The sequence below is a fragment of the Gouania willdenowi genome, chromosome 7 (assembly GCF_900634775.1).
Source record: "Gouania willdenowi chromosome 7, fGouWil2.1, whole genome shotgun sequence".
Classification (NCBI taxonomy): domain Eukaryota; kingdom Metazoa; phylum Chordata; class Actinopteri; order Blenniiformes; family Gobiesocidae; genus Gouania; species Gouania willdenowi.
In genome coordinates, this window is record NC_041050.1 from 1,801,343 (window position 1) to 1,825,657 (window position 24,315).

The 24,315-nt window shown below is 38.1% G+C and overlaps 1 protein-coding gene across 1 annotated transcript in view; it reads right to left on the reverse strand.

The window, feature by feature from the left end:
• The window catches only part of LOC114466750 (inactive dipeptidyl peptidase 10), a 41,784-nt gene extending 18,225 nt beyond the window's left edge, over positions 1-23,559 (reverse strand). Inside the window, exons 1-5 of the mRNA XM_028452460.1 lie at positions 23,388-23,559; positions 11,600-11,714; positions 9,199-9,294; positions 8,178-8,272; positions 6,657-6,728 (exon numbers count right to left, since the gene is read on the reverse strand). Of these exons, the coding sequence (XP_028308261.1) occupies positions 6,657-6,728; positions 8,178-8,272; positions 9,199-9,294; positions 11,600-11,714; positions 23,388-23,426 (417 nt within the window). The 5' untranslated portion in view covers positions 23,427-23,559. The remainder of the gene's footprint in view (positions 1-6,656; positions 6,729-8,177; positions 8,273-9,198; positions 9,295-11,599; positions 11,715-23,387) is intronic.
• Positions 23,560-24,315: the final 756 nt, after the last annotated feature.

Sequence of the window (24,315 nt, forward strand, 5' to 3'; positions counted from 1 at the left end):
GCAGAAACGCAGAGAGGGATTTTCCTATTAGAAAGCATCATTAGAACTAATGTCCTTCAGCTCACACAGGCGTCAGCAGCTCTGAATAATTCAATCAACACGTAGAAGAAGAAGAAGAGCGAGAGTTCTCCACCAAAACTGACGATGGATTCCAGCTCCTACATCCATCCAACATCCGATGGAAAAAGCCGCCACAAACACTGCAGCCGCCGCCGGGAAAAGCAGTCCCTGAAGAAATTAAATGTCACTTCCTCCGTATGGCACACTTAGCAGGGAAATTGGATTTCTCCTCGATGCTGTTGGTCGTTGTTGGGGGAACGAAAGGATGGAGTGGCAGAGCCGGGGTTAAAGCTGCAGGGGAATAAATTCCATCTGAACCAAATCACAATCTGATGGAAGTCAGAGCGAGAGAACGCTTTTTGTTTTTAACGACACCAGAAGGAACGATTGGAGTGGTTTAAAGTTAAGAGAAAGAGAGAGAGAGAAGAATTAAAGAGAATGAATGGTGGTCGTACGTCTTAGTCAGAGAATTGAAGCAGGAACTGCATCAGACCAACGCACTCAAAACTAACGAAAAGATCTGATATCATTCATTCATCAGTTCATATTTCATATTATGAAAAGTTATCCACATTAATTATTATCCATTCTGCCTTAATGTCGTCCATTTCTTCCTTCCTTACTTCTGTCCATCTTCCATTTTTTCAGCCCTTTTCTTCCTATTTTCTCTTTATCTTTCCATTTTTCTTTTTGTCCTTCTTTCTTTTCTTGCTTCCAACTTCCTATTCTTTTATCAATTTCTTCTTCATTTCTTCGCATCTTTCCTTATTTTCTTCTTTCCTTTTTCCATCATTTTTTTTCTCGTCATTCCTTCCTTCTTCTATCCTTTTTGTCCTTATTCTTGCTTCCATCTTCCCTTTTTTATCCTTTTCTTCTTTTTTAATTGCATCTTTCCTAATTTTCTCCATCATTGTATTTGAGTCTTTCCTTTCTTCTTTCTTTCCTTTCTTCCTCATTTTCTTTTGTCCTTTTTTCATTTTGTACTTCTATCTTTTCTTATTCCTTCCTATCTTCTGTTTGTAGAGTTTGTTAGTTTTTATGTTTATGTTTGACATTGATTTGAGTGTTTTTTTTCCTTCTTCTTTTTTTAGTGGTTATTATGGAACTTTGGTTCCCTTATTATTATGTTATTTTAATGAAATGTGGTTTGGAAACCAGAAACTGAGGAAAACAGAAAATGGAAAGAAGAAAACTACTAAATGTAACATCGTTATGTTTGTCTTCATCGTAATAGAAAAAAACAAACTCAATTGTTCCCATACTGGGCATGATTTCTTCTTTCTTTTGGGTTGCGTTCTAACCACAGTAACCTTTTGAAATGTGCACCAAATCTTTTCATGATGAAGAATGAATCTGGTACTGCTGGTTCACAATCAACCTGTGTGTGTTCCCCTCCCTCATAACCACAGGCTTCTCATCAGCACCACCTTCAATCTGCTGCTGATCATTTAGTCCATGAGGAACCAGAGGATGTTCTCTGTAATTTCATGTTGTGAAGCCGCCGGCGACGCTGTGTGTGTCTGAGTGATAACAAACAGAAGAGCAGGACGAGCACATCTGTCACAGTGAGGCAGAGTGAATTCTGCTCCTGACACAAAACGGATCATAAATCCTCCACATGTGCCACTCGCTCCTCAATCCTCAATCCTCCCACTCACAGATCAGCAACAAACACATCCAGAAACACAGAGCAGGTCATAAAACACATGGAGCACTTCCCTGTGCTGTAGGAATATTGATTTTTTTTTTCATTATTTTTATGGTTTTTCTGCAACTACACCAAACTTTCAATATTTCAACCTATTTTTTTATCACTTTTTCTTGCAATAATTTTGCTCCTTTTTATGCATTTTTGCTACATTACTCCCATTTCTGCCACTTCTTTATCAAATTTCAATGCCTTTTCTACACATTTTTTCCACTTTCAAGACATTTACAACATTTATTAACCCTTTCCACCACTTTTCCACCCAATGTCGCACATGTTGACCCATTATTTCATGCTTAGTTTTTGCCAATCTAACCACATTCACAATTTGTCATGCTTATTATTTGTCAGTTTAAACAAATTGTTCCAACTGCGTTTGTTTGCACTTCCACGTATAAATGAGATGTAAAGTATGTAAAGCATCGACATTATCCAATTTTGATTTTGTGAGCATTTTTTATTTCATTTGAGGACATTTTGTCGAATAGTTTGAGGAGTTTCACTGACTTTGTGTATTTGGAGAGACTGAGATATCTACAACTGATTCATGTTTATAGGTTCTGCTGTGGGACACGTTGGAAGCTCTCAAGGCCTGGATTTGGCCCTCAGACCTTATGTTTGACACCTTTGATATTCTGTGGCTGCGTCAGAATCCATAACAGTCGAATAGAAACTAAGTTCCAAAGGATCATTTTAAATTTAATAAAGAACATAATAGGTTGTGTACTTTCATCTCAACAACTCGCTTTGAATACAAAGAAACGGTTTGAAAACCCTCAGCTTTTAATCCTCTTCATCAACCGGAACATAATCATTGTTACGGCTGTAACAATCATACAAACAGGATTTAGAGGAACACATTTTACAGTAAGAAATCAGCGTTTCCTTCTTCAATGAGGCCAAATCCCCAACTTCAGGTCTCTGTGTTTGGTCTCATCAAAAAGCATTTATTTCCACGTCCATGAGCCTCGGCCTCACTGCAGAGCCCTCACACAAACCTTAATACATTCCAACCACTGCTGCTGCTCGGCTCCTTCCACCATCCAGCCATTCTCTGCTAATCATTCCGATTGATTCCAGTGTATCTGAGGGAAAGTGGTGCATATCTCATTATTCAAGCTACATGTGTGTGTGTGTGTTTGCTCATCGCTCTCTGACACTCTCTGCAGAGCGCAGCAGAAAACTGCTCCAGTCAGCAGAAATCCTCCTGAGAGGGACGACAAAATCTGAGCGAGGAGAACAACGCTCCCACGCATCAGGATAAGGATCAGGATAAAGATAGATCAGGATCAGGATTAGGATCAGGGATGAATAAAGTGATTGATCACAGGCTGTGTTTGAAATCACATACGAACGTAGTACACACACAATGAGTATATACTGTCTACTATATACTATTAGTATGATTAGTATGATGAGCATTCCCACCAGGGTTAGGGTTTATTATCATTGTAAGTACGTAATGGATGATTAATAACAATTATGGCGTTATTGTAATTGTAGTTGCAATTGAGCTCAGACAATTGACTTTGTACTTGTAATTGCCATGGAAAATCTATAGAAACTACAATTTGATTAAACGCAAAACTGTGGAATCATGTCACAGCTCTCTGTCTTAAACACGTGTATTTCACACTTATCAAATATGTAAATGTTTCATATCAAGAAGATTTCCCACTACATTTCATTATTTTTTAAAATATTGAATTCTTTGGGTATAGTGACAGAAAAAAGGCTCAGCAAAAATATTAATACCATTATTGTCATTGATTAGCAAGCCTAACAAGGTAACCAAGAAATAAAAAAACTAATTAAATAATAATATTTCACAGCTGATTGAAGACATGGGTCAAAACTGACCCGTTATCATAAGAGATGCTAACAGAAAGCTAACACAAGAAGAAGGTTATGTTAACCTCGCCCATCCCCGCCTCCTCTCTCCCACGCCACCTGGAACTTTGTTCTGAACTGGATCTATTCAAGGTCGTCACGTGTCATCAGACTGTAAGAAACAGAACTTAAGCAAAGGGATTATATTTCAACACCTCACAAGCCCTAAGTCCGCCCCCCCTCCCCTCCAGAAGAGGCTGCACGCCCTCGCCCCCCAGCGGCTGGAAATTAGTTTCCTCTTCTCCACGCTGGACCCAACCCCAAACACCCCTCCCCTCTTTTGTGACTGTTTTTTTTTGTTGGTGCATGTACGCTGAGGAGCATTTTTCCTAGTTTTATGCTGTCCTCAATAGGGAACTTAGTTTAAAACCTGCCTTTCCCCCTCACCTCTCTTTCGGTTGTTCTCATATTTTTCATCTAAATACGGGGCGCCGCCCTTGTGGCGAACCACAGTTCTCCCGCTCCTGTCCTCCCATGTTGTTGTGTTATATGTGATTTTCTTGGACGGGATGAAACTGAAATGAAATTTTGTTGCTCTGTAACATGAGCAATGACAAATAAAGCTATTCTATTCTATTCTATTCTATTCTATTCTATTCTATTCTATTCAACACACACAGATAAGACAGGGTGTGTAGAATCTGTGACATTTAGAATTTCTAAACAATACTAAAACATGACGAAAGAAGAGACTCACACTTCTCAACATCAGTACGAGGAATAAAGGACACAGTGTGAATACATGTCCTTCAAAATAAAAGCATGGGTTAACCCACTTATGGTTCTCCTCCCACCAGTGTAGAATCTCAGATCATAGGGAACATCAGGGCGTCTAATCAAAGACTTTAGAAACATTATGTGGGCGACACTCGCTCTGATTTCATCACATGCAGCACAGATTGTGAGAGATGTTCAAACTTCTCCTGACCACAAAAACTGATGTACAAAGGCAGACAGAGCACACACACACACACACACACACATACAGCTGTTGTCCAGCAGTTGATGCCTGAGTTACACGTTGAGCATACAGATGAGAGCACACATCTGATATCTATGCTAATGACACCAGCACACGCTGCACATCTGATTCCCACGAGATGATTGAACACGCACCAAAAACATTCAATAATTCACTCAGAATAGAGACGGTGTGTGTGTTTCACAGCAGCAGGATCTGCCATTAAACACACACAGTTACTCATAATCCACTGCAGAGATGGACAGATGTTATCATAGCGAGTCACAAACATGTGACTGTATCTGATCTGAGGGTCACATGATCAACATTCATGTCAGCATTAGAATAATGACCAATCAGAGCATGAACACAGGACACAACAAAAGCGTTGTGTGTTTATGGAGTATTTTTATTGTTTTGTATACTTGTATGTGTTTTTGTTGCCATTTTCTGTTATTTGTTGTCATTTTGTTTATTTCTGTTGTGGTTTTTGTATATTTTTCTGTTGTTCTTTTAGTCACCTTATGTGTTTTTGGAGTCAGTTTGATTATTTTAGTTGCCTTTTGTGTATTTTTCTGTAATTTTGTACATTTTTATAGTCATTTTGTGTATTTTTGGAGTCAATTTGTGTAGTTTTCTACCGTTTTGTGTATTTATGCAGTTATTTTGTGGTCACCTTGTGTGTTTTTGGAGTATTTTGGGTATTTTTTGAGTAATTTAAGCTGCCTTTTGTATATTTTTGCGTATTTTTCTGTGGTTTTGTAAGTTTTTAACGTCATTTAGTGTATTTCTCTAGTCATTTTTGTGTATTTTTGTACTTTGGGAGCTGCACAAAATTAGTCCGAGGACTGCATGTGGCCTTTGGACCGCCAGTTGACCATTTCTACTCAACAGTGATTGTTTGTCAACTTTGTCAAATACAACCCTTTTGTCTGAACATGATATTTAGTTCACTGAGATGTAGTTTTTGTCAAAGTCTATGTGTTATTTGTGGTGTAGTTTTTGTCTAGGGAAATTTTTTGTTTTACTGTTTTCCTTGCACGTAAATGTTCCAGCTGAGCCCAGGATAATGTAAAACAATGTTTTTTTAGCCTTTAAAAGTATTCTCCATTAATAAGTAAAGCTGGATTTGAGTGAGCATTAAGAACTTCATGTAACTGTATCTTCCAAGAGAACATGTGAAACTGTTCAAGGCGAGCACACAAATGTTTTGATTCTAGGGATGTTATATTTATAAAAGTAAACACATAGAGCACCGTACATAGAAGTGATGCTATTTGATAACATCAGACGGTTGAAATGTGTTTACAGCTCCTGAGTGACAGTGAAAAGCAGCTGAAAAATAGAAAATCATCAAAAATAGAGAGGAATAAGAATAGAGAATAAAAATATAGTAGAATACCAGACAATAAACCATGGCAACTCTTTCAGATCTCTGTATGAAACCTCATTATTTCCTGCTGTTTGATTTGTTGCATATTAAACAACCTGCACGTCCTTTGAGGGCAGAGTCAACACTTTATTAATGATGCAGGTGTTTGGCTAGAGAAACATGGATAGCTGCTGTTCTGAGCCGCAAGCCTTTCCTTAAACCAGCAGTGACTGTGATTCCTCTCAGAGTCTCTTTAAAATTCACCGCTGATGTGATTACTGCATCGTCTCCTCCTCCTCCCTCTCTTCTTCTCTTCTTCTCCCCATCCACACTCTTTCACTCCATTGGGAAAACTCACTCCAGGCTTTCCCTCAACATCTCACACTTTAAATATTCAACTCCTCATATGTTATGTTATCCTGGGCATTTGGCAGCAGCAACGCTATGTAGCTGAGGAGTGCTGCTGTAGCAGAAATATAGCACACACACACACACACACACTCCTATTCTCCCTGCGTCTCCACACGCTGAGGTTTGTGAGCAGTAATGGCCTGTCCTGCGTGTTTATTGGTCAGTTTTTTTTTAATCCTGGTCATTTTTTGAACGTTCTTGTGGGTTTTCTGGGGGTAAAAATAATGCTGCGCTGATGCGTCAGATGAACTCACCGGCTGGATGTTGTACGCCAGCAGGACAAACATCTTGTCCGCAGAGACGCTGAACCTGGTCTTGCTCAGATCCTGGAATAAACATAGAACAATAAATCATAATTAAACCTACTGCACTCTTATTACATATTGAAAGAGTGACTGAAATCTGACACCTTATGATAACCCTCCATGAATATCATATCAAGAAACACATACAGTAAAATGACTCCAATAACAAGAAAAATAAACAAAACTAATCCTATAACCGGCACACGGTGGCTTAGTGGTTAGCACGTCCGCCTCACAGCAAGAAGGTCTGGGGTTCAAGCCCTGGGGTGGACACTTGGGTCCTTTCTGTGTGGAGTTTGCATGTTCTCCCCGTGCTGCGTGGGTTTCCTCCGGGTACTCCGGCTTCCTCCGACAATCCAAAAACATGACTGTAAAGTTGATTGGAGTCTCTAAATTGCCCATAGGAGTGAATGAGTGGTTGTCTGTCTGTGTTGCCCTGTGATGGACTGGTGCCCTGTCCAGGTTGTACCCCCGCCCAGCGCCCTATGAGAGCCGGAAATTGGTACTGGCTCCCTGATAAACGGGAATAAGCGGGTATGAAGATGGATGGATGGATAATCCCATAACCGAAAACATAACAAGAAAAATGCACAAAATGACTCCAAAAACACACAAAACTGCTAAAAAAATATAAAACAAAAGCACAAAAAAACATAAAATAACATATGTATTTATCTCAATGTGTGCCGTGCTATTTTATTTTACTCTTCTCTCTGCTGTAACAAACCAAATTCCCCAATGTGGGATAAATAACGATTAATCTTATCTTATTTCTCTCAAAAATACACAAAACGATAACTAACACACAAAGCGATGCAAAAATACTAAAAACAACAAGAAAAATATACACAATGACAAAATACACAAAATGACTTAAATAACACACAGAATGACTAAAAAAACACACAAAATGACTCCAAAAACACTGACACTGAAACAGGTCCCGGGACTGAGCCCTGGAGAACTCCAAAGAAAAGCATCACCAAAAGCACAAACTAAACCGTGTTGTAAAATGATTCAGATGTTAGTTATGTTATAAATCTAAACTAAAGTTTCTGTAATATAAGGTATAGTATAAAGTAAAGTTTTGATTTTATTGGGTAAATATGGCTGAGATTGTCTCCTCACTTTGTTTATTTGAAGAAATCCCACTTCCTTTGTCTGTGAAACAATATTTGTTTGTGAATTTGAAGCGGGACCAGAGGTAATAAATTACATCCATCTTTCAGCTGCACAGCGGTGACCCACATTAGTGTGTCAGTGTGTGCAGAAGCGGCGTTCACCATCGAGCCTTGGCTGTGGAAAAGACACAAGATAGCGGCTCAGAGAGGAAGAGGAGGAGGAAGAGGAGGAGGAAGAGAACATTTCCTCTTTCATGGTCGTCTAACACTTTATTTCTCCAGTGCTCACACTAAGCCCAGCTGTCGAAGGAAATGGATAAATCAATAGATGTGTTACTACTGCACTCACCAGGGAGCTGTTGTCCAGCAGAGCCACGCTCACGTTGTTTGTCAGACTGAACGACAGGACGTGACCTTCTCTGGAGCGCAGAGCCACCTCGTTTTCTAGCAAAGACAATAAATCACACAAGCTTTTAAAAAGATGACCGAGGGTGCTCCGATCGAACGGGAGCCAACGTGATGATGTGATGGTTCGATCACCATAAAAACAAGATCCATGGAAGCCAATCACCCACGTTACGATGACTTGTATATAAGCTTTTAATTCAGCTGTCCGGTCACAGTACATAAAAAAGACAGGAAACTAATTAAGTGCAGCCCCAACGTAAATAAACAACATGACATAAATGAACAAAAAACACAAAAAATAGCAGAAGAAATATAAAGAAAGACAGAAAAAATGGAGAAATGTACAAAATTACAACAAAAATACACAAAATGACTTAAAACATACGACATTGCCAAAAAAGAAAAAGAACAAAAAAAGAAAAGGACAACAAAAATGTACAAAAATAACAAAATAATATTAAAAAAATAACAGAAATACACAAAATTAACCAAACATTGCACAAAACTTTACAAAACCACTACAAAAATACACAAAATGACAAAGCCTTTGTTCTTTCCTGTATTAATGCTCAAAATGATCATTAATGCTGACATGAATGTTGATCATGTGACCCTCAGATCAGATCTTTCTAAAGCAGCTTATACCCGACACACACACTGAACATTTTACTTCCCAGTGATGCACAAACTATGTCAAAGATATTGAAAATAAACACCAAAACAATATTTCAGACTCCATTATGAGCCTGCCGCTGACAGAAAACATACATTTTATGCTTGAAGATGCAGATTTGTGGAAAACTAAATGTTAAATTACAACTATAGATGTTTTTTTTATCTTAAGTTAAAAGTAATTTTTTGATCTTAGTGTTTTTTTTAATTATTATTCATGTGATCAGTAATCAATGATCGGCCATATAAAAACCCTGATCAGTTGTCTGACACAGTGTGTGATTCCTTACCGTTGAGCCACACCACGCTGGGGTCGTGCACTTTGAAATCCTCGCTCTCCAGATCGTCCATGGTGAGATGAGAGCGCAGCAACAAGTGAGACTCGTCTTTGAAAGGAGAACAGACAAAGACAAAGACTTATGGGAGTTTCATGATAAAACTTAAAAAATACGTTAAAGAAATCCCTCAAGATTTATGTAAAAAAGACTAAAAATCAAACACAAAACGTGCACACATACAGAATATAAACACTGATTCAATGCAATTAGTTTCTCGCCATTATTGTCTGATTAGGGCTTGATATGTCAAGATAAGATAATTCAAGATGTTTCAAGATCAGATAAGTCAAGATATGTAAAGACGTGTCAAGGTAAGTCAAGTGAAGATATGTTAGAATACATTAAGATAAGTCAAGATAAGATAAGTCAAGTTAAGATAAGGCAAGATGTGTTAAGATACATTAAGATAAGCCAAGATAAGACAAGATAAGATATGTCAAGATATTTCAAGGTAAGTTGAGATGTGATATATCAATTATGATAATTCAACATGTGTCAAGATAAATCAAGATCAGATAAGTTAAGATAAGATTTGTCAAGATAAGTCAAGATACGATATGTCAAAATGTGTTGAAATAAGATCAATCAAGATATGTGAAGATAAAGTTATGCTGAGATAAGTTAAGATATGTCAAGATAACACACTAAGATAAATTATGTTGAGATAATATAAGTCATAATAGGTTGAATAAAAACTGAGATGAGTCATGAAGCGTTAAGATAAGATACTGTAAGTAACGGTAAGATAATAGATTATAAGAAGTCTGTGTTTCCAGCAGCAAAGATTGATATGAAATAAGAAGAAAAGTCGTAAAAGAGGAAAGAAAGTGACATAGATGAGTGGAATGGGTTTTAGAGGTCACATTATTACACACCATGATCCTTCAACAATAAAGTAGTATTATTAGTATATTTACACATCGACATTAATAAATAGGTCAACATGTGAAAGCTAAGTGGCTAAACCAGTGTGTCTAATGTTGGGTGGTTTTCCTAAACACTGGAACCAAACGTTAGAAATAAAGTCCAGTGTTTGGTGGGTTTTATGATCTCTATGAGACCATTTCGCAGCCTGGTATCAACGCCCGTTGCCTGGCAACAGATCAGCGCCATAGCACAGGTTTTAACCTCGTAAAATGGGCACAGGTTGGATTTGTGTTTTTCTCTGATTATTGTTTTTGCTCCATAATAAACAAACACATTGAAAAGTGTCTCCTCGTTTCTTTTCCAGGTTTCTGTTTATATTTCTTTGTTGGATTTGCCTCATCCATTGGGTTTCTGCAGCATCTGCATCGTATCAGTCAAACATCTGTAGAACCTGCAGATGTTCTACTGGCACATTAAATACTTCAAAGCATTTGTTTGTAAAATTTTAACCAGGAAAACTCAGAACTTCCATTGAAATGAGCAGAGCACGAGTTACAATTACAAGTGTTGTGGTTCGACTGGTCGACATGTCATCTGGTGACAGGTTTCTCAGTATAATGACAGATTTTATATCAAACTAATGACAAATCAAAGCCATTATCTGAAGTGTGCTTTTTTCACTTCAGCTGTGATGAGTCACCAGTTATAACGATCACCAGTTGAACTATTACACCCGTAACACGTAAACTGCTCTTTTCATGCGCTCTATTTCCCTTTTCTTCCTTCTTATTTAAAGGTTGTTTCCACACGTTCTGACATGACGACCAAAGAGATGATGGTCACGGATTAACACAGCGGTGATTCCGATGCACTTCCTGTTCCAGGGTGTCGTTTGTTGGTCAGTCAGCATACTGTGTATCTGCACGCAGAATGAATGGCGTGATCGGAACTACATTGCTTATTTTTACCCTTTTTCTACATCTACACCAAAGGTGGTTAAATTGAAATGTAAGCATGAAAAATGGTGAAAAGAGGGTAAAAGTGACAATAATGGGTCAACATATGTGACATTAGGTGGAAAAGTGGTGGAAAGGGTTCATAAGTGCTGAAAATGTCTTGAAAGTGGAAAAAATAGCAGAAAATGGATTTAAATTCGATGGAGAAGTGTCAGAAATGGGAGTAATGTAGCAATGGGGCTTTGTATGTGCCACTGGGGCGCCAGGGGGGCCACATTTTTCAAATGACTACTCCTCTGTTAATGCTCGTTGAATCGGGCTGTAATTTGACATGGATATTCTATGAGCGGATGTCAAGAGCCTCTCAGAGACCTTTTGTTACTGGGTGGAACCGAGTCATTTGACTGAATTCTCGGGAACGTGGGACGTGCTATTCGGCGTGGAGACGTTTTGCAGGCCTGGCCATAGTTCATCTGAACTTGTTTAATAGGAAACCAATCAAAGTTTCTGTTCTGGTGACTTTTTCTTACCGGGCGTGAGGAGGACGACTGACAGAATGACCAGGGACATGACGGCCAGGATCACCACCATGGCGATCCCGATGCCCTTCCAGTTCCTGGGGGGTCCATCTGTGCTCCCCAGGTCCTGATGAAGAGGAGAAGCAGTGATGAAGAGCAGCAGGACATTAATGAAGCTCCATTCCCACATTCTCCCTCAAACAGCCCATAATAGTCATCCTGTGGTAATGAGAGCGAGCAGCCTGCTGCATCACAGAAACGTGGCTAAATTACAAAAAACACACAGTGCATGAAATTGCAGCGCTGGAAGAATCTGGGTTTAATCACGGTGACATCCGGAATCGTTTGTGATGTGAAACATGCACGTGTTCTTGTAAAAACACAGTGTGATGAGGAATGAGCACAGAATCACTCTGGGTTTCTTCATCCACTTTCATTTATCTCTCTACACCAAGGATGGTCGTATGCGGTTTCGTTTTGTGTGACCCATAATATACTAAAACCACACAAACTGAATCCAAAATCACACAATAAGACAGAGAACCAAAAAAAGTTATTAAAAAACACTCAAAATGAATAAAAAAAACACACAAAATGAATTCAAAACCACACAATGAGACAAAGAAATACACAAAATGTATCAAAAAATGCTCAGATTTAATTAAAAACCAAACAAAATGAATTAAAAAAAAGGCACAGATTGAATCCAAAATCTCACAAAACAAATAGAAACACACAAAATGACTAAAAAAATGCACAAATGTAAATTAAAACCACACAATAAGACAGAGAAATACATGAAATGAATAAAAACATGCTTGGATTTCATTAAAAACCAAACAAAATGAATAAAAAAATGCTCAGATTTAATTAAAAAACACAAATTGAATCCAAACCTACTTTGATTCCATCTGAAGTGAAACGTGTTAACGTAAAAACACAGAGTGATGATGGCTCAGGAATCAGCACAGAATAACTCACAACTCTGGGTTTCCTTATCAGAATCAGAATCAGAATCAGAATCAGCTTTATTGACCAGGTACAGTTTAGAACAATACGAGGAATTTGACTTGGTAGTTGCAGTGAAAGAAGACACATCAACACACCGGAGCAGCCTTTTGCGGCGCCCATACATATCCATACATTTTAATTTCTCTGTGTGTCAGGATTTATTCAGGATGAAGCCATAAGGGAAGAAGACGTCTGTTACGCTCCACACCACATCCTCTGAGGCAGCAGAACTTCCTGATGGAATGATTCTGCTCCTATCATTAATATATATCCAGTCTTTCCTGGATTCACCTCACACCGTGTCACACGTCCACACATCCTCCTGCTGTGAGGAGCTCAGATTAAAACAGATTGTAACGTTTCCTCCTGAGGTGACACCAGCTGCACCCTGCACTCCTATTGGACTGTTTACTGCTCACAGAAGAAGAGAGTTTGACTCACTGTTGTTTAGTTCACGTAGAACTGCTCTGGGTTCATTGTTTCTCTGAATTAGTGACTGCAGAGCTTTACTCTTATTTCATTCTGTCGGACCAATTTAAATGGGATGTATCTGTTTTTCACAAGATCAGAATAAAAGCCCCCTAATGCTGGGACTTTTTATTTTACCACTGCTGTAACATGTTGTTTTTAAAAGCAAACTCTTGGTCTCCACCAAAGATGGACACATGCAGTTTAGTTTGTACGGCCCCCAAAACAAATACCACACAAAATCATCAAATAAAGTACACATTTAATTAAAAACCAAGCAAAATTTATCTAAAAACACACAATAAGACAGAGAAATACACAAAATGAATAAAAAAATGCTCAGATTTATTTAAAAACCAAACCAAATTATTCAAAAACCAGATAATACGACAAAAAAATACACAAAATGAATCCAAAATTACATTTAATTAAAAACCAAACAAAATTAATTTAAAAATGCACAAATTGTATATCCAAAAGTACACAAAATGTCAACAAATACACACACTTCTATTTTAAAGTTGATTTGTGTTTTTTCTGCATTTGTTGTTATAAATAGCAAGTAGAAAAAGCGCTAACAGAAATATATTGATTTGAAAACAGCAAATATCAAGTTTAATTATCAGGTTTGTGCAATTTCTCCTATAATAAATAATTTAAATAGTTTATCCTTTTATTTAGAAAGGACATTGTTTATGGAGCAACTGTACATTTATTTTTTACTTCATCTGGCACTAGTTTTATTTTTATTTTTTTAAACAATCAAGGTGTTTTTTTCTGTCCATCTGCAGTACTGGAAATCATTGTTATTGGTACTTGTTTGTAAACTTACCATACATTAAAAAAATATTGATTGAAAGATGTGCTTTTATATTGCATAATTAGATTAAAACGTGTGATTTTCAACAAGTGTTTCTTGATATCAGTGAGTTTTTAATCTGCACAAACACTCAGTGGTTTTCCGTGTGTGTAATGTTGTTGATGATGCACATTTCACATGTTGTCACCTCCTACTGTAAGCGAGCAGCTTTAATTTATCCTGAAGGCCAGTTTGAAACGTCCAAGGACTGGAGAGCTCGACTCAGCCAAGGTCTCATGTTTAAAACATGATGAAAAATCACATGTTCACATTAAAGATGGACCAGCGAGGAACCCCTGTTTGAACCAAGCCAAGGCTGTGTGTGTGTGTGTGTGTGTGTGTGTCCACAAAATACAAATTAATATTAATTAATCATGGAGATGAAGGCATTAGACCAGGGGTTCTCAACCTTGAGGTCAGGCCCTCATTTGGGGCTGGAAAACACTGGGAGGGGGTCGCCAGATCCCTTCAAGAAACTATCATTTTTGAACAATTTGAGCTCATTTTTGCTCATTTTTACTTTTTTTCTGCAACTACACCAAACTTTCCATATTTTAACCTATTTTCATCACTTTTTCTTGCCATATTTTTGCTCCTTTTAATGCATTTTTGCTACATTTTTCCCATTTCTGACACTTCTACATCACATTTCAATGACATTTCTGCATATTTTTTTCACCATAAAGACATTTTTAGCACTTTTGTCATGCCCATTATTTGCCAGTTTAAACTAATTGTTCCTACTTTTTTAAATGACATTGGGCCTCAAAAATCTCTCCCCTTTATTCCCCCTTATAGATGGTCCTGTCTCCACATGACTGCTCTTCAGTGTTGTTCATGTCTGTGTTCAACCACCTTCAGCTACAGTGCGGGTCCCCGCTCTCTGGGACCTTTATTTTGGGGGTCATGAGCTGAAAAGGTTAAGAACCACTGGGTTAGAAGAACTAAAGTCACATGATGGACACAGACGGTGTGATTGAATCTGATTTAAATGATCAAAGATATTCTGAACAGTCGTTATTACTGAGAGACATGAAGACAGAATAGGCTGCTTTACGTGCATGTCATTGCTAATTAGTTTATTATTTTTATTTCATGTATGCCTTCACGCTGCTGATTGGTGGGATTCACTAAATAATGTTACTCTTCATCTTTACGGTCTGTACAGGAAACCAAGCCCAGCAGATTATGTGCAAATTGTTCCCTCGTAGCTATTAAATAGACCTTAAAGGTAACTTTATATCTTCAGAGGAACACTGTTATCGTAGCTTTATTACATTTATGATGATCAGCGGTCTTTTAAACAAGGTTTAATGTCCTCACAAAGGAAGGCCAGAAGTTATTTATGTCCGTCAAATGTGTTAATGTGTCAATTTTTCATCCTCAGCTCTGATAAAGTGTTTATTTAGTCACGCAGCATCGCTGCAGTGATGGTGGTAACATCGTTCTCAGCAGGAGAGCGTGGCTGCTGGAAAACACCACGTTATTACTGCTCACATTTGAACTTTGCATCACAGAGATGTGTGTGTGTGTGTGTGTCCTCTTTCCCCTCAGTGGACACACAGAGGAAAAGCTCCCTCGTCCCTTTTTCTCTCGCTGCTGATGAACGACATGAAAAGCTTTTGCTGCATTGTGTGCCAACGGCCTGAAGGAATGAGAAATCCAGCCTCACAGTGTCTGTAGCAACCAGTGCTGCTTGAAGATAAAACACACACAAAGAGAGCTTTGTGCTGCAGCGAGGACAGCCACAGACATTCCTCTGTGATGTCACCATGTAAGGAGTCAACAGTAGAGCTGTGGTGGTGACTCTTTCACTAAAGTTACAGTTACACTAATGATTTCTAATGAAGCGCTAAGAAATATCAACAAAGCAAAACACACGTGTGTTACTGGATAATCTATAGCTTTTCCCTTGTGAGCAATTACAGTGAGTCGTTAGAATGAGGGGCGCAGGGGTTCAATGGAGACTGTTTGTGTCTAATTTAGGAAAAAAACTGTCATTGGAACAAGGAAGGGAAGTTTGGAGAAATGCAAACCTACAACCAGGATCTGCCAAACAAAACAGCATCACGTCCCTCTGCTTCTGCTTCTATCTGAGGATTTAGGAACGAGGTCTCCTGAGTCTCATTTATAGATCTAAACAGTGTGTCTGATAAAATGCACATCCTGGATAAACTTATTCCCAAGTCGGTTCAACATTTTTCTACATGTTCTTCATCCAACTATTACAACAAGTCATTTCATTTGTCAGTTGACTTTTGGTTTTAATATTTTTTATTATAATAGTTTATATAAACATATAATATAAACAAAAATAACACATAATAAGACAATATTTGACCAATGAAAGTGAGAAGGCAGATGTTTATTAGGAATATTTTCCTTATTATTAAAACACTAAAAAGGTAAATAAAAAAAAAGTCTGAACTTGCTCATTATGACTGCACTGTAAGTTTTTTTTTGAAATACACAAAAAGACAAAGAATGACAGAAAAATGCAAAAAAGACCAACAGAAATTACAGACAAATATACAAAAAGTACAGTAAAATACATAAAATGACTCATAATGCACACCCCAACAACAAAAAAACACAAAATTACAGAAACATATACATAATAACAAAAAAAACACACAAAAAGACAACAAAAACTACACTTAAAACACACAAAACAACAAATAAAGCAAGATCCAGAACACATCAAATGACTACAGATCCATGCATTTACATTTGGTACTTAATTAAAATTAAATTTAAAAAGCTGTAATTTTGACAAGTTTGTAAAAAATAATAATAATAATAATACTGTGAGACTTCAGTAAAATAACTAAAAATCAAATGATCTATTAGCTACTTCAGGTCATATTCTACCAGGTGACTGATAGTGTGACAAGATTCTATTAGTTTATAAAATCTTCTGCTGGTTTTTAGTGACACACGCTGTTCCTCCTGCTGCTGCTCAGGTTAATAACATTCACTAAGTAAAGCCAGTCTGCTGCGTATTCTCTTTTAGTACCTCACTGATGCTGCAGGAGGAAAATCTCATCAGATTCTCATCTTTTCTCCCGATGCCACCAGCAGCCAATCAACTTCCATCACATCCCAGCAGCAGCATCAGCAGCATGAGCATCATAGCGTTGTCGTCCCGTGGGACGGCCTCTGTAACATCTGCAGGTGTGACAACCCAAGCCTCCCACATACAGTCTTCTCCATGTCTGATTTAACAGCAATGTGACCTTAAACGTGCTGGTGGCTGGTGACGTGCTGACGTATCGATCATTTCCTGTTTACGCTCCACTACTGTGTTCTGCTAACTCTAATCAAACTTGTTGTCATTGATATTTTAGCCTTGAAAACACTTGTTTTAATTTTTTACCATACAGTTAAACGTACGAAGGTTAAGTAAAAAGCAATCTCGCCTCTTATAGGCAGTACAATCTCCTTTAAACTTCCTTTTGTCCTTAGCTTAGCTTAGCACCTATGGCTTCTCTCTCCTCCCCTCCGCTCTCCTGCCCGGTGTGTCAGATGTTTAGTTACTCCTCGTCCTCCTTTAGGGACAATGGTAGTTGCATAAAGTGTAGCGTACTGTTAGATATGGAGGTGAGGATCAACAATCTGGAGAAGCTGTTCCGCACCCCTGATACCAAAACCGAAGCTAGCAAGCAGTACCTAGCCGGTGCGGACCGTGCTAGCTCTAGCTTAGCTTCCCCCCCGGCCAGCAATGATTGGGTTACTGTCCGTGGTAAGCATAGTCGAAGGTCAAAAATCGCTCGGGACACCACCATGTTCACGTCTCAAACAGGTTCTCCCCCCTCCGTGAGGACAACACACTCACCGGGGAACAAACTCTGATAATTGGCGACTCCATAGTGAGAAACGCGAAGCTAGCGAAGTCAGCGGACATCGTGAGGTGCATCCCAGGGGCCAGAGAGATTAGATTCTTCTTCTCACTTATAAAGCCCTAAATGGACAGGCACCAGTCTATCTCAAGGAGATTGTAGTGCCATACAATCCCCCCAGAACACTACGCTCTCAAAATGCTGGACTACTCGTTGTTCCATTCATCTCTAAAAGTAGTATAGGAGGAAGAGCTTTCAGTTATCAGGCCCCACTTCTCTGGAACCATCTACCAACCACGGTTCAGGGGGCAGACACCCTCTCTACCTTTAAGGTTAGGCTCAAAACATTCCTCTTTGGTAAAGCTTTTAGTTAGGAACCAGCTCATAGTTCATAATTAAGATGCAATAGGCATAGACTGCCGGGGGGGGGTCTGGCATGCTCGGTTGGAGAGAGGTTGGAGAGGGCGTTAAGAGAGAGGTCATTTAGGCTAGAGAGGGACCGGAGAGGGTCCCATTCCTCTTTCAAATACTCCCTCTATGTCTGCTTCTTCCCTTGTGTGTTTGCTCCTGTTCTCCTTCTGGCTTTTGTCTTGCAGGTCCGTGGGATCCTCAGTGTGGAGTTACAGAGACTCAACAACTCTGTCTCCACCCTTTCCTCTGCACACACCCAACACAGCATAACGTGGATGGCTGTTCATCATAGGAATGGGATCCACACAAGGTTCCTGCTGCTTAACAGAAGGTTTTCCTTGCCGCCATGATGAATTCATGTTGGGTGTGGGATACATATGTATGTGTATATACGTATATATGCATATGTGTGTATCCATAAAATGAAAAGTCCGTCCTTAAGACTGCTCTACTGTAAAGTGTCTTGAGATACCATTGGTTATGATTTGGCGCTATACAAATAAAAGATTGATTGATTGATTGATTGAATTGGAAGTTATACTCATATCTGCGCTCAGGGGAACGCCACGAGCGCTTCTTCCTATCAGGAAGGGATTCCTGGTACGTTCTCAGCTAATTAGAGCAGTGGTTCTCAACCTTTTCAGCCCACGACCCCCAAAATAAAGGTGCCAGAGACCGAGGACCCCCAGTGTACATGAAGGTGGTTGAAAACACAAATTCAGAAAACACACAATCGGGAAAAAAATGAGTTAAAAGTGACCAAAAAAGTTGGAAAAGGTGGTGAAAAGGGATTTGAAAAACCAAAGAAACTGAAATGTGATGTAGAAGTGTCAGAAATGGTAGAAATGTAGCAAAAATACATTAAAAGGAGCTAAAATATGGCAAGAAAAAGTGATGAAATAGGTTAAAATATGGTGAGTTTGGTGTAGATGCAGAAAAATGGTAAAAATAAGCAATCTGATGACCTCATCCCAGTGTCTCACAATCCCAAATGGGGTCTTGACCACAAGGTTGAGAACCCCTAAGTTAGGGGAAGGACTCGGAAAGGAAAACTCTGCTTTGGAACAAGTCGAGTTCGGGCCATTCTTAGGGCTGCTCCGATTGCGGTTTATATCACTGATTACAGTGATCACTTGATAAAGACATTGTTATAGCAATTATTATATTAATCACATCATCAAATGTGTGTTTATGTTGTCATATGTTTATACACAATGACTGCATTATATCGTTGTACTTTTGAACAGAGACGTTGCTCCTTTGCTGAGTCATGTTAGATTAGATTATCCGCAGTACAGACAGATTGTGCTGTATTCACAGTGCCAGCAACAAACAGTCTCTGCTGAAGGTCTCATACCAAAGCTCTGATAAACAGAGCTCTGTAACAGATTCTTGTTTTATGCCTTTCACAGGGTTTAGATGCTGACTCACATTCTTTCACTTCTTTCAATAGTGTTTAATGTTTCACCATCAGACAAAAGGCGTCCATGTTCATACATATATACATATATCAATACAAAAAGCACTTTTCCGAACATCTTTACAACTTGAAAAACAATGGACGGAGCTGCCGTTTGTGACCGTGTTGTATCCAGGGTTAGCTCCACCTTCTGTCTTTTAAATCCATCTTAATTTAGGTTTGGTAAGTTTTTCTACACATTTTCTTTAATATGTTTTCTTGAGTCCATTTCATTTCTGTTCATTGGCTTTGAGGACGTTTAGGAGTTTTTACCAGCTGTTTGCTAGCTAACATTAGACCATCCGTTTTACAGAGAAATATATGGTGGAAATGTGTGATATTGTCCTGAAATGTGTCGGTAAACAAGTCATATAACTCTTTCCATTTCAGAAGGTGAAGTCAATATTATGTGGTGAGAGTTTGTAGCAAAATTTTGAGCGGGATTTAACACTTAAACTCTCTTTTACTGGGAAAATTCCATATCAATGTGTAAAATCTTCCTGTGAGGGTATAATTAGTGTTATGTTGCAATTTCTGCTTGATTTGGTTTAAAAAGAATAATCAAAATAATAATAAATCAAATATTGCCATTTGATTTATTTACTTTGATTAAAAGAGTCATTTTGAGTATTTTTGTACACTTGTTACTTTTTGCGTTTTTGTTGTTCTATACATTTTTCTGTCATTTTATATATTTGTTTACATTTTATATGTTATAACTTTATAGATTGTAATTTTTTGTATTATTATTATTTTTATCATTTTCAATCATTTTGTGTATTTTTATTTGTTGTTTTTCTGTCATTTAGTGTAATTTTTTGTAATTGTATATATTTTTGTCTGTCATTTTGTGGGTTTTTTTGGTGGTATTCTCATATATTTTTCTATCATTTGTGTATTTTTGTACGCTTCTTTTGCGTTTCTGGAGTTCTTATTTTGTCATTTTGTCACTATGTGAAGTGTATCCATCATGGCTCTGCTCTGGGACATGTTGGTACAGGTTGTATTTAAAAGCTAGCGATTAGGGTTTGTTTGATCAGATTAATACAAAGAGCTTAACGATCAGGATGACACCTAACATCCAACATCTTTTACCGCAGTCGTTTGCACCAATTAGATGCCATTAAAGCTCTTCGTCTTCTCTCTTCTGCTCCGTCTCACCAGGGCAGCTTTGCAGTAACTACCCAATGATTGAATCTCGTTCCCAAAGAGGCCGACAGCTTGATCAGTAAATCACTTAAGCTACGAAGGTTATAAAGTGTTCAATATAGAAAGGAACGGGTTCAGAATCACATTCATGTTCTCTTAAATGTCACATAGTAATAAAGAACTAAGCGTGTAAAGCATGTTTTTTCACACCAGCCAGAACACATAATAAGTTATAAAAAGATTTCAGTGAGAATAAAACAAAAAAACACATTATGCATTCGTCTAAAGCAGTGGTTCTCAACTTTTTCAGCCCACAACCCCCAAAATAAATGTTCCAGAGAGCGGGGACCCTAGCTGAAGGTGGTTGAACACAGACATGAACATTGAAGAACAGTCATGTGGAGACAGGACCATCGAAAAGGGGGAATAAAGGGGAGAGATTTTTGGGGTCCATCCATAAAGTCAGTAAAATGATGGTCCATTGTTCTATGAATCTGTGATAATCACATTTATTTATTCATCTGAATAATTTCCACTGTTATCCAGGAACGTTTGTTATTATTATAGTCATCTTAAAGATGGAAATCATTGTGTTAATCACAAATAAAATGGGTTAAAAATGGTGGAAAAGGTGGTAAAATTGGATTTTAAAAACCACAGAAATTGGTTAAAGTTGCAAATTAGAGTGGATAAAAACAGACAGAAAAAGAGCTCAAAGTGTAAATAATGGCTTAAAAGTGTCAGAAATGAGGGGGTTTAGGTAATGTAATTTTGAAAATGAGGAAGAATTAGTTTAAACTAGCCAATAATGTGCATGACAAATACCATATTTCATAAGCATGAAAAGAGGTTAAAAGTGACAATAATGGGTCAACATATGTGACAATAGATGGAAAAGTGGTGGAAAAGGTTTAGAGGGCTGAATATGTGTTGAAAGAGGAAAAAAGGTGCAGAAAAGGCATTGAAATGTTTTGATTTGATTTATTTATTTATCTAAAAAATGAACCAATATAAACCAATCATTGCTCACTTAAAAGAGCCCCAGCATTGTTTGAGAAGGGGCAGAAGGAAGCGTAACACTTATCCAGTCCTGTCCTACTTCCAAGCTATTTCACAAAGAACAACATAACTGAATGTGATGTAGAAGTGTCAGAAATAAGAGTAATGTAGCAAAAATACATTAAAAGGAGCAAAAATATGGCAAGAAAAAGTGATGAGAAATGGTAAAAACAAGTAAAAATAGGCTCAAAGTGGCATCTGGCAACCCCCTCCTAGTGTCTCATGACCCCAAATGGGGTTTTGACCACAAGGTTGAAAAAGGGACTCCAAATCCCACAATGCAATGCATCAAACCTTTCCGACAATGGCAACGAACCGAGTGTTTACAGTGGAGAACAAAATATACAATACTTTCACCCTTTTAAATTTTTAGAGAAATGATTTATTGATCTATGATTAAAACATATGATCGACCAAAAAACATTCTTTCATTTATTCGCAGAGCAATACACACACACACACACACACACACACACACACACACACACACACAAACATGTTTTTGGGTACGGGGAGAACATGCAAACTCCACACAGAGCCATAAACAATGGACCAATGGTCACACACGCCTTAAATAGTGGAGGGAGGAAATCAGGGCCTTAGGCACACCTGAGTGGAGACATTTCTCACAGAAACATGATTTGTTTAACAGACAGGAATCCATTACTCACAGACACAGAATCAACTGACAGAACAGAATCAATGTACCAAAATAAGAGCAACTAAAGCAAATAAACAGAATAAGGACCAAAGGCTAACAGAAGATAAACAGGGAGACAAAACATTCTATCTTTTTTTTTGTTATTGTCAAGGTTTAAATTACATTATTTATTGTGTAATTAAGTGTTTTGTGTATTTTTAAATCAACTTTAACTAAATGAAGAGTTTTACAATAATGTAAATATTGGATAGACAGACAGACAGACAGACAGACAGATAGATAGATAGATAGATAGATAGATAGATAGATAGATAGATAGATAGATAGATAGATAGATAGATAGATAGATGGATAGATAGATGGATAGATAGATAGATATCTAATAGTGTGTAAATATGAATCAGGCTGTGGATCATTGACAGTGTGGCTCTCTGCGGCAGAGGATAATCCATCACACACTGCACTCTGTCACTGTGTGTGTGTGTGTGTGTGTGTGTGTGTGTGTGTGTGTGTGTGTGTGTGTGTGTGTATATGCATGGAGGGAATCATTCATTCATGGTCAAACCCTGCTGTGCATGAGGGTCTCTGCATGGGACGGAGAGGGAGACCCTCATCATCATTATCATCACCACCATCATCATCATCCTTCAGCACCGCAGTGCACGGAAACAAAGTGTGCACGCGCTGCACAATAGTCGACACACACACACACACACACACACGCGCACACACACACACACACACACACGCGCACACACACACACACACACACACACACACACACACACACACACACACACACACACACACACACACACACACACACACACACCTGCTGTGCATTAATAAGTGGTGATAACGCTGAGCGGGATTCACGCACTCACCAGCTCTGTGGTCATATTCTGCTGAGTTGTTGCGATCATCGTGAAGAAGAAAAAGAAGCTGCACGAGGCTCCACCGCGTCCGAAGATTCCAGAACCGAACCGAAGACGATCTGATGTAGCTCTGCTCTGCCTCCTCCAAGTTTACCTCTCTCTCTCTCTCTCTCTCGCTCTCTCTCTCTCTCTCGTCTATTGATCCTCCTCAAACTGATCATGACAAGGTGTCTCCTTTATAGATATACGATCAATGAGTGTCTGTAGTTTCAAATTAAATCTTATTTTAAATAAATTGGATCATCACAATTATTATTATTTATAAATACTGAGGTTTATCTTTGCCACTGTTTAAAAATATAATAATCTAGACATATTACATGGCCGATTATATATTTATTTGGTTTCATTAAATGTATTTATTTAGTTTTTTTTATAATAATTTTTATGTATTTATTGATTTGTTTAACCGTTGTTTAATTCAGGGGTTCTCAACCTTGGAGTCACGAGACATTGGAAGGGGGTCGCCAGATGGTTTGAGTTTTCTATTAGAAAAATTAGCTAGCAATATACATGTTTAGATATTTTATAGAAACATTTTATTACAGAAAAATTGTAGTATCTTTAGGTTATCATAGTTTTTATTTTAACTAATCAACCGGTCACAGATATGTTTTTGTTTGCTTTGTTTTCTTTACTTTTTTCTGGTTGTTTTCATTTAATCTTTGAAAGACATGGAGGAAGACGATGTAGACAACAGCATGGCATTTTTTCTCACGGTTGCTATTTGTATATATTATGTGTATATGTAAAGAAAATCTTATATGAGTATGTGGCAAGATGGGGGAGGAAAATAATTATTTTCTGCATATAATTGTTTGGTATCACCTACACCGGGTGATAATCTGTTTATAAATTAGTTCTTGTTAAAACACGT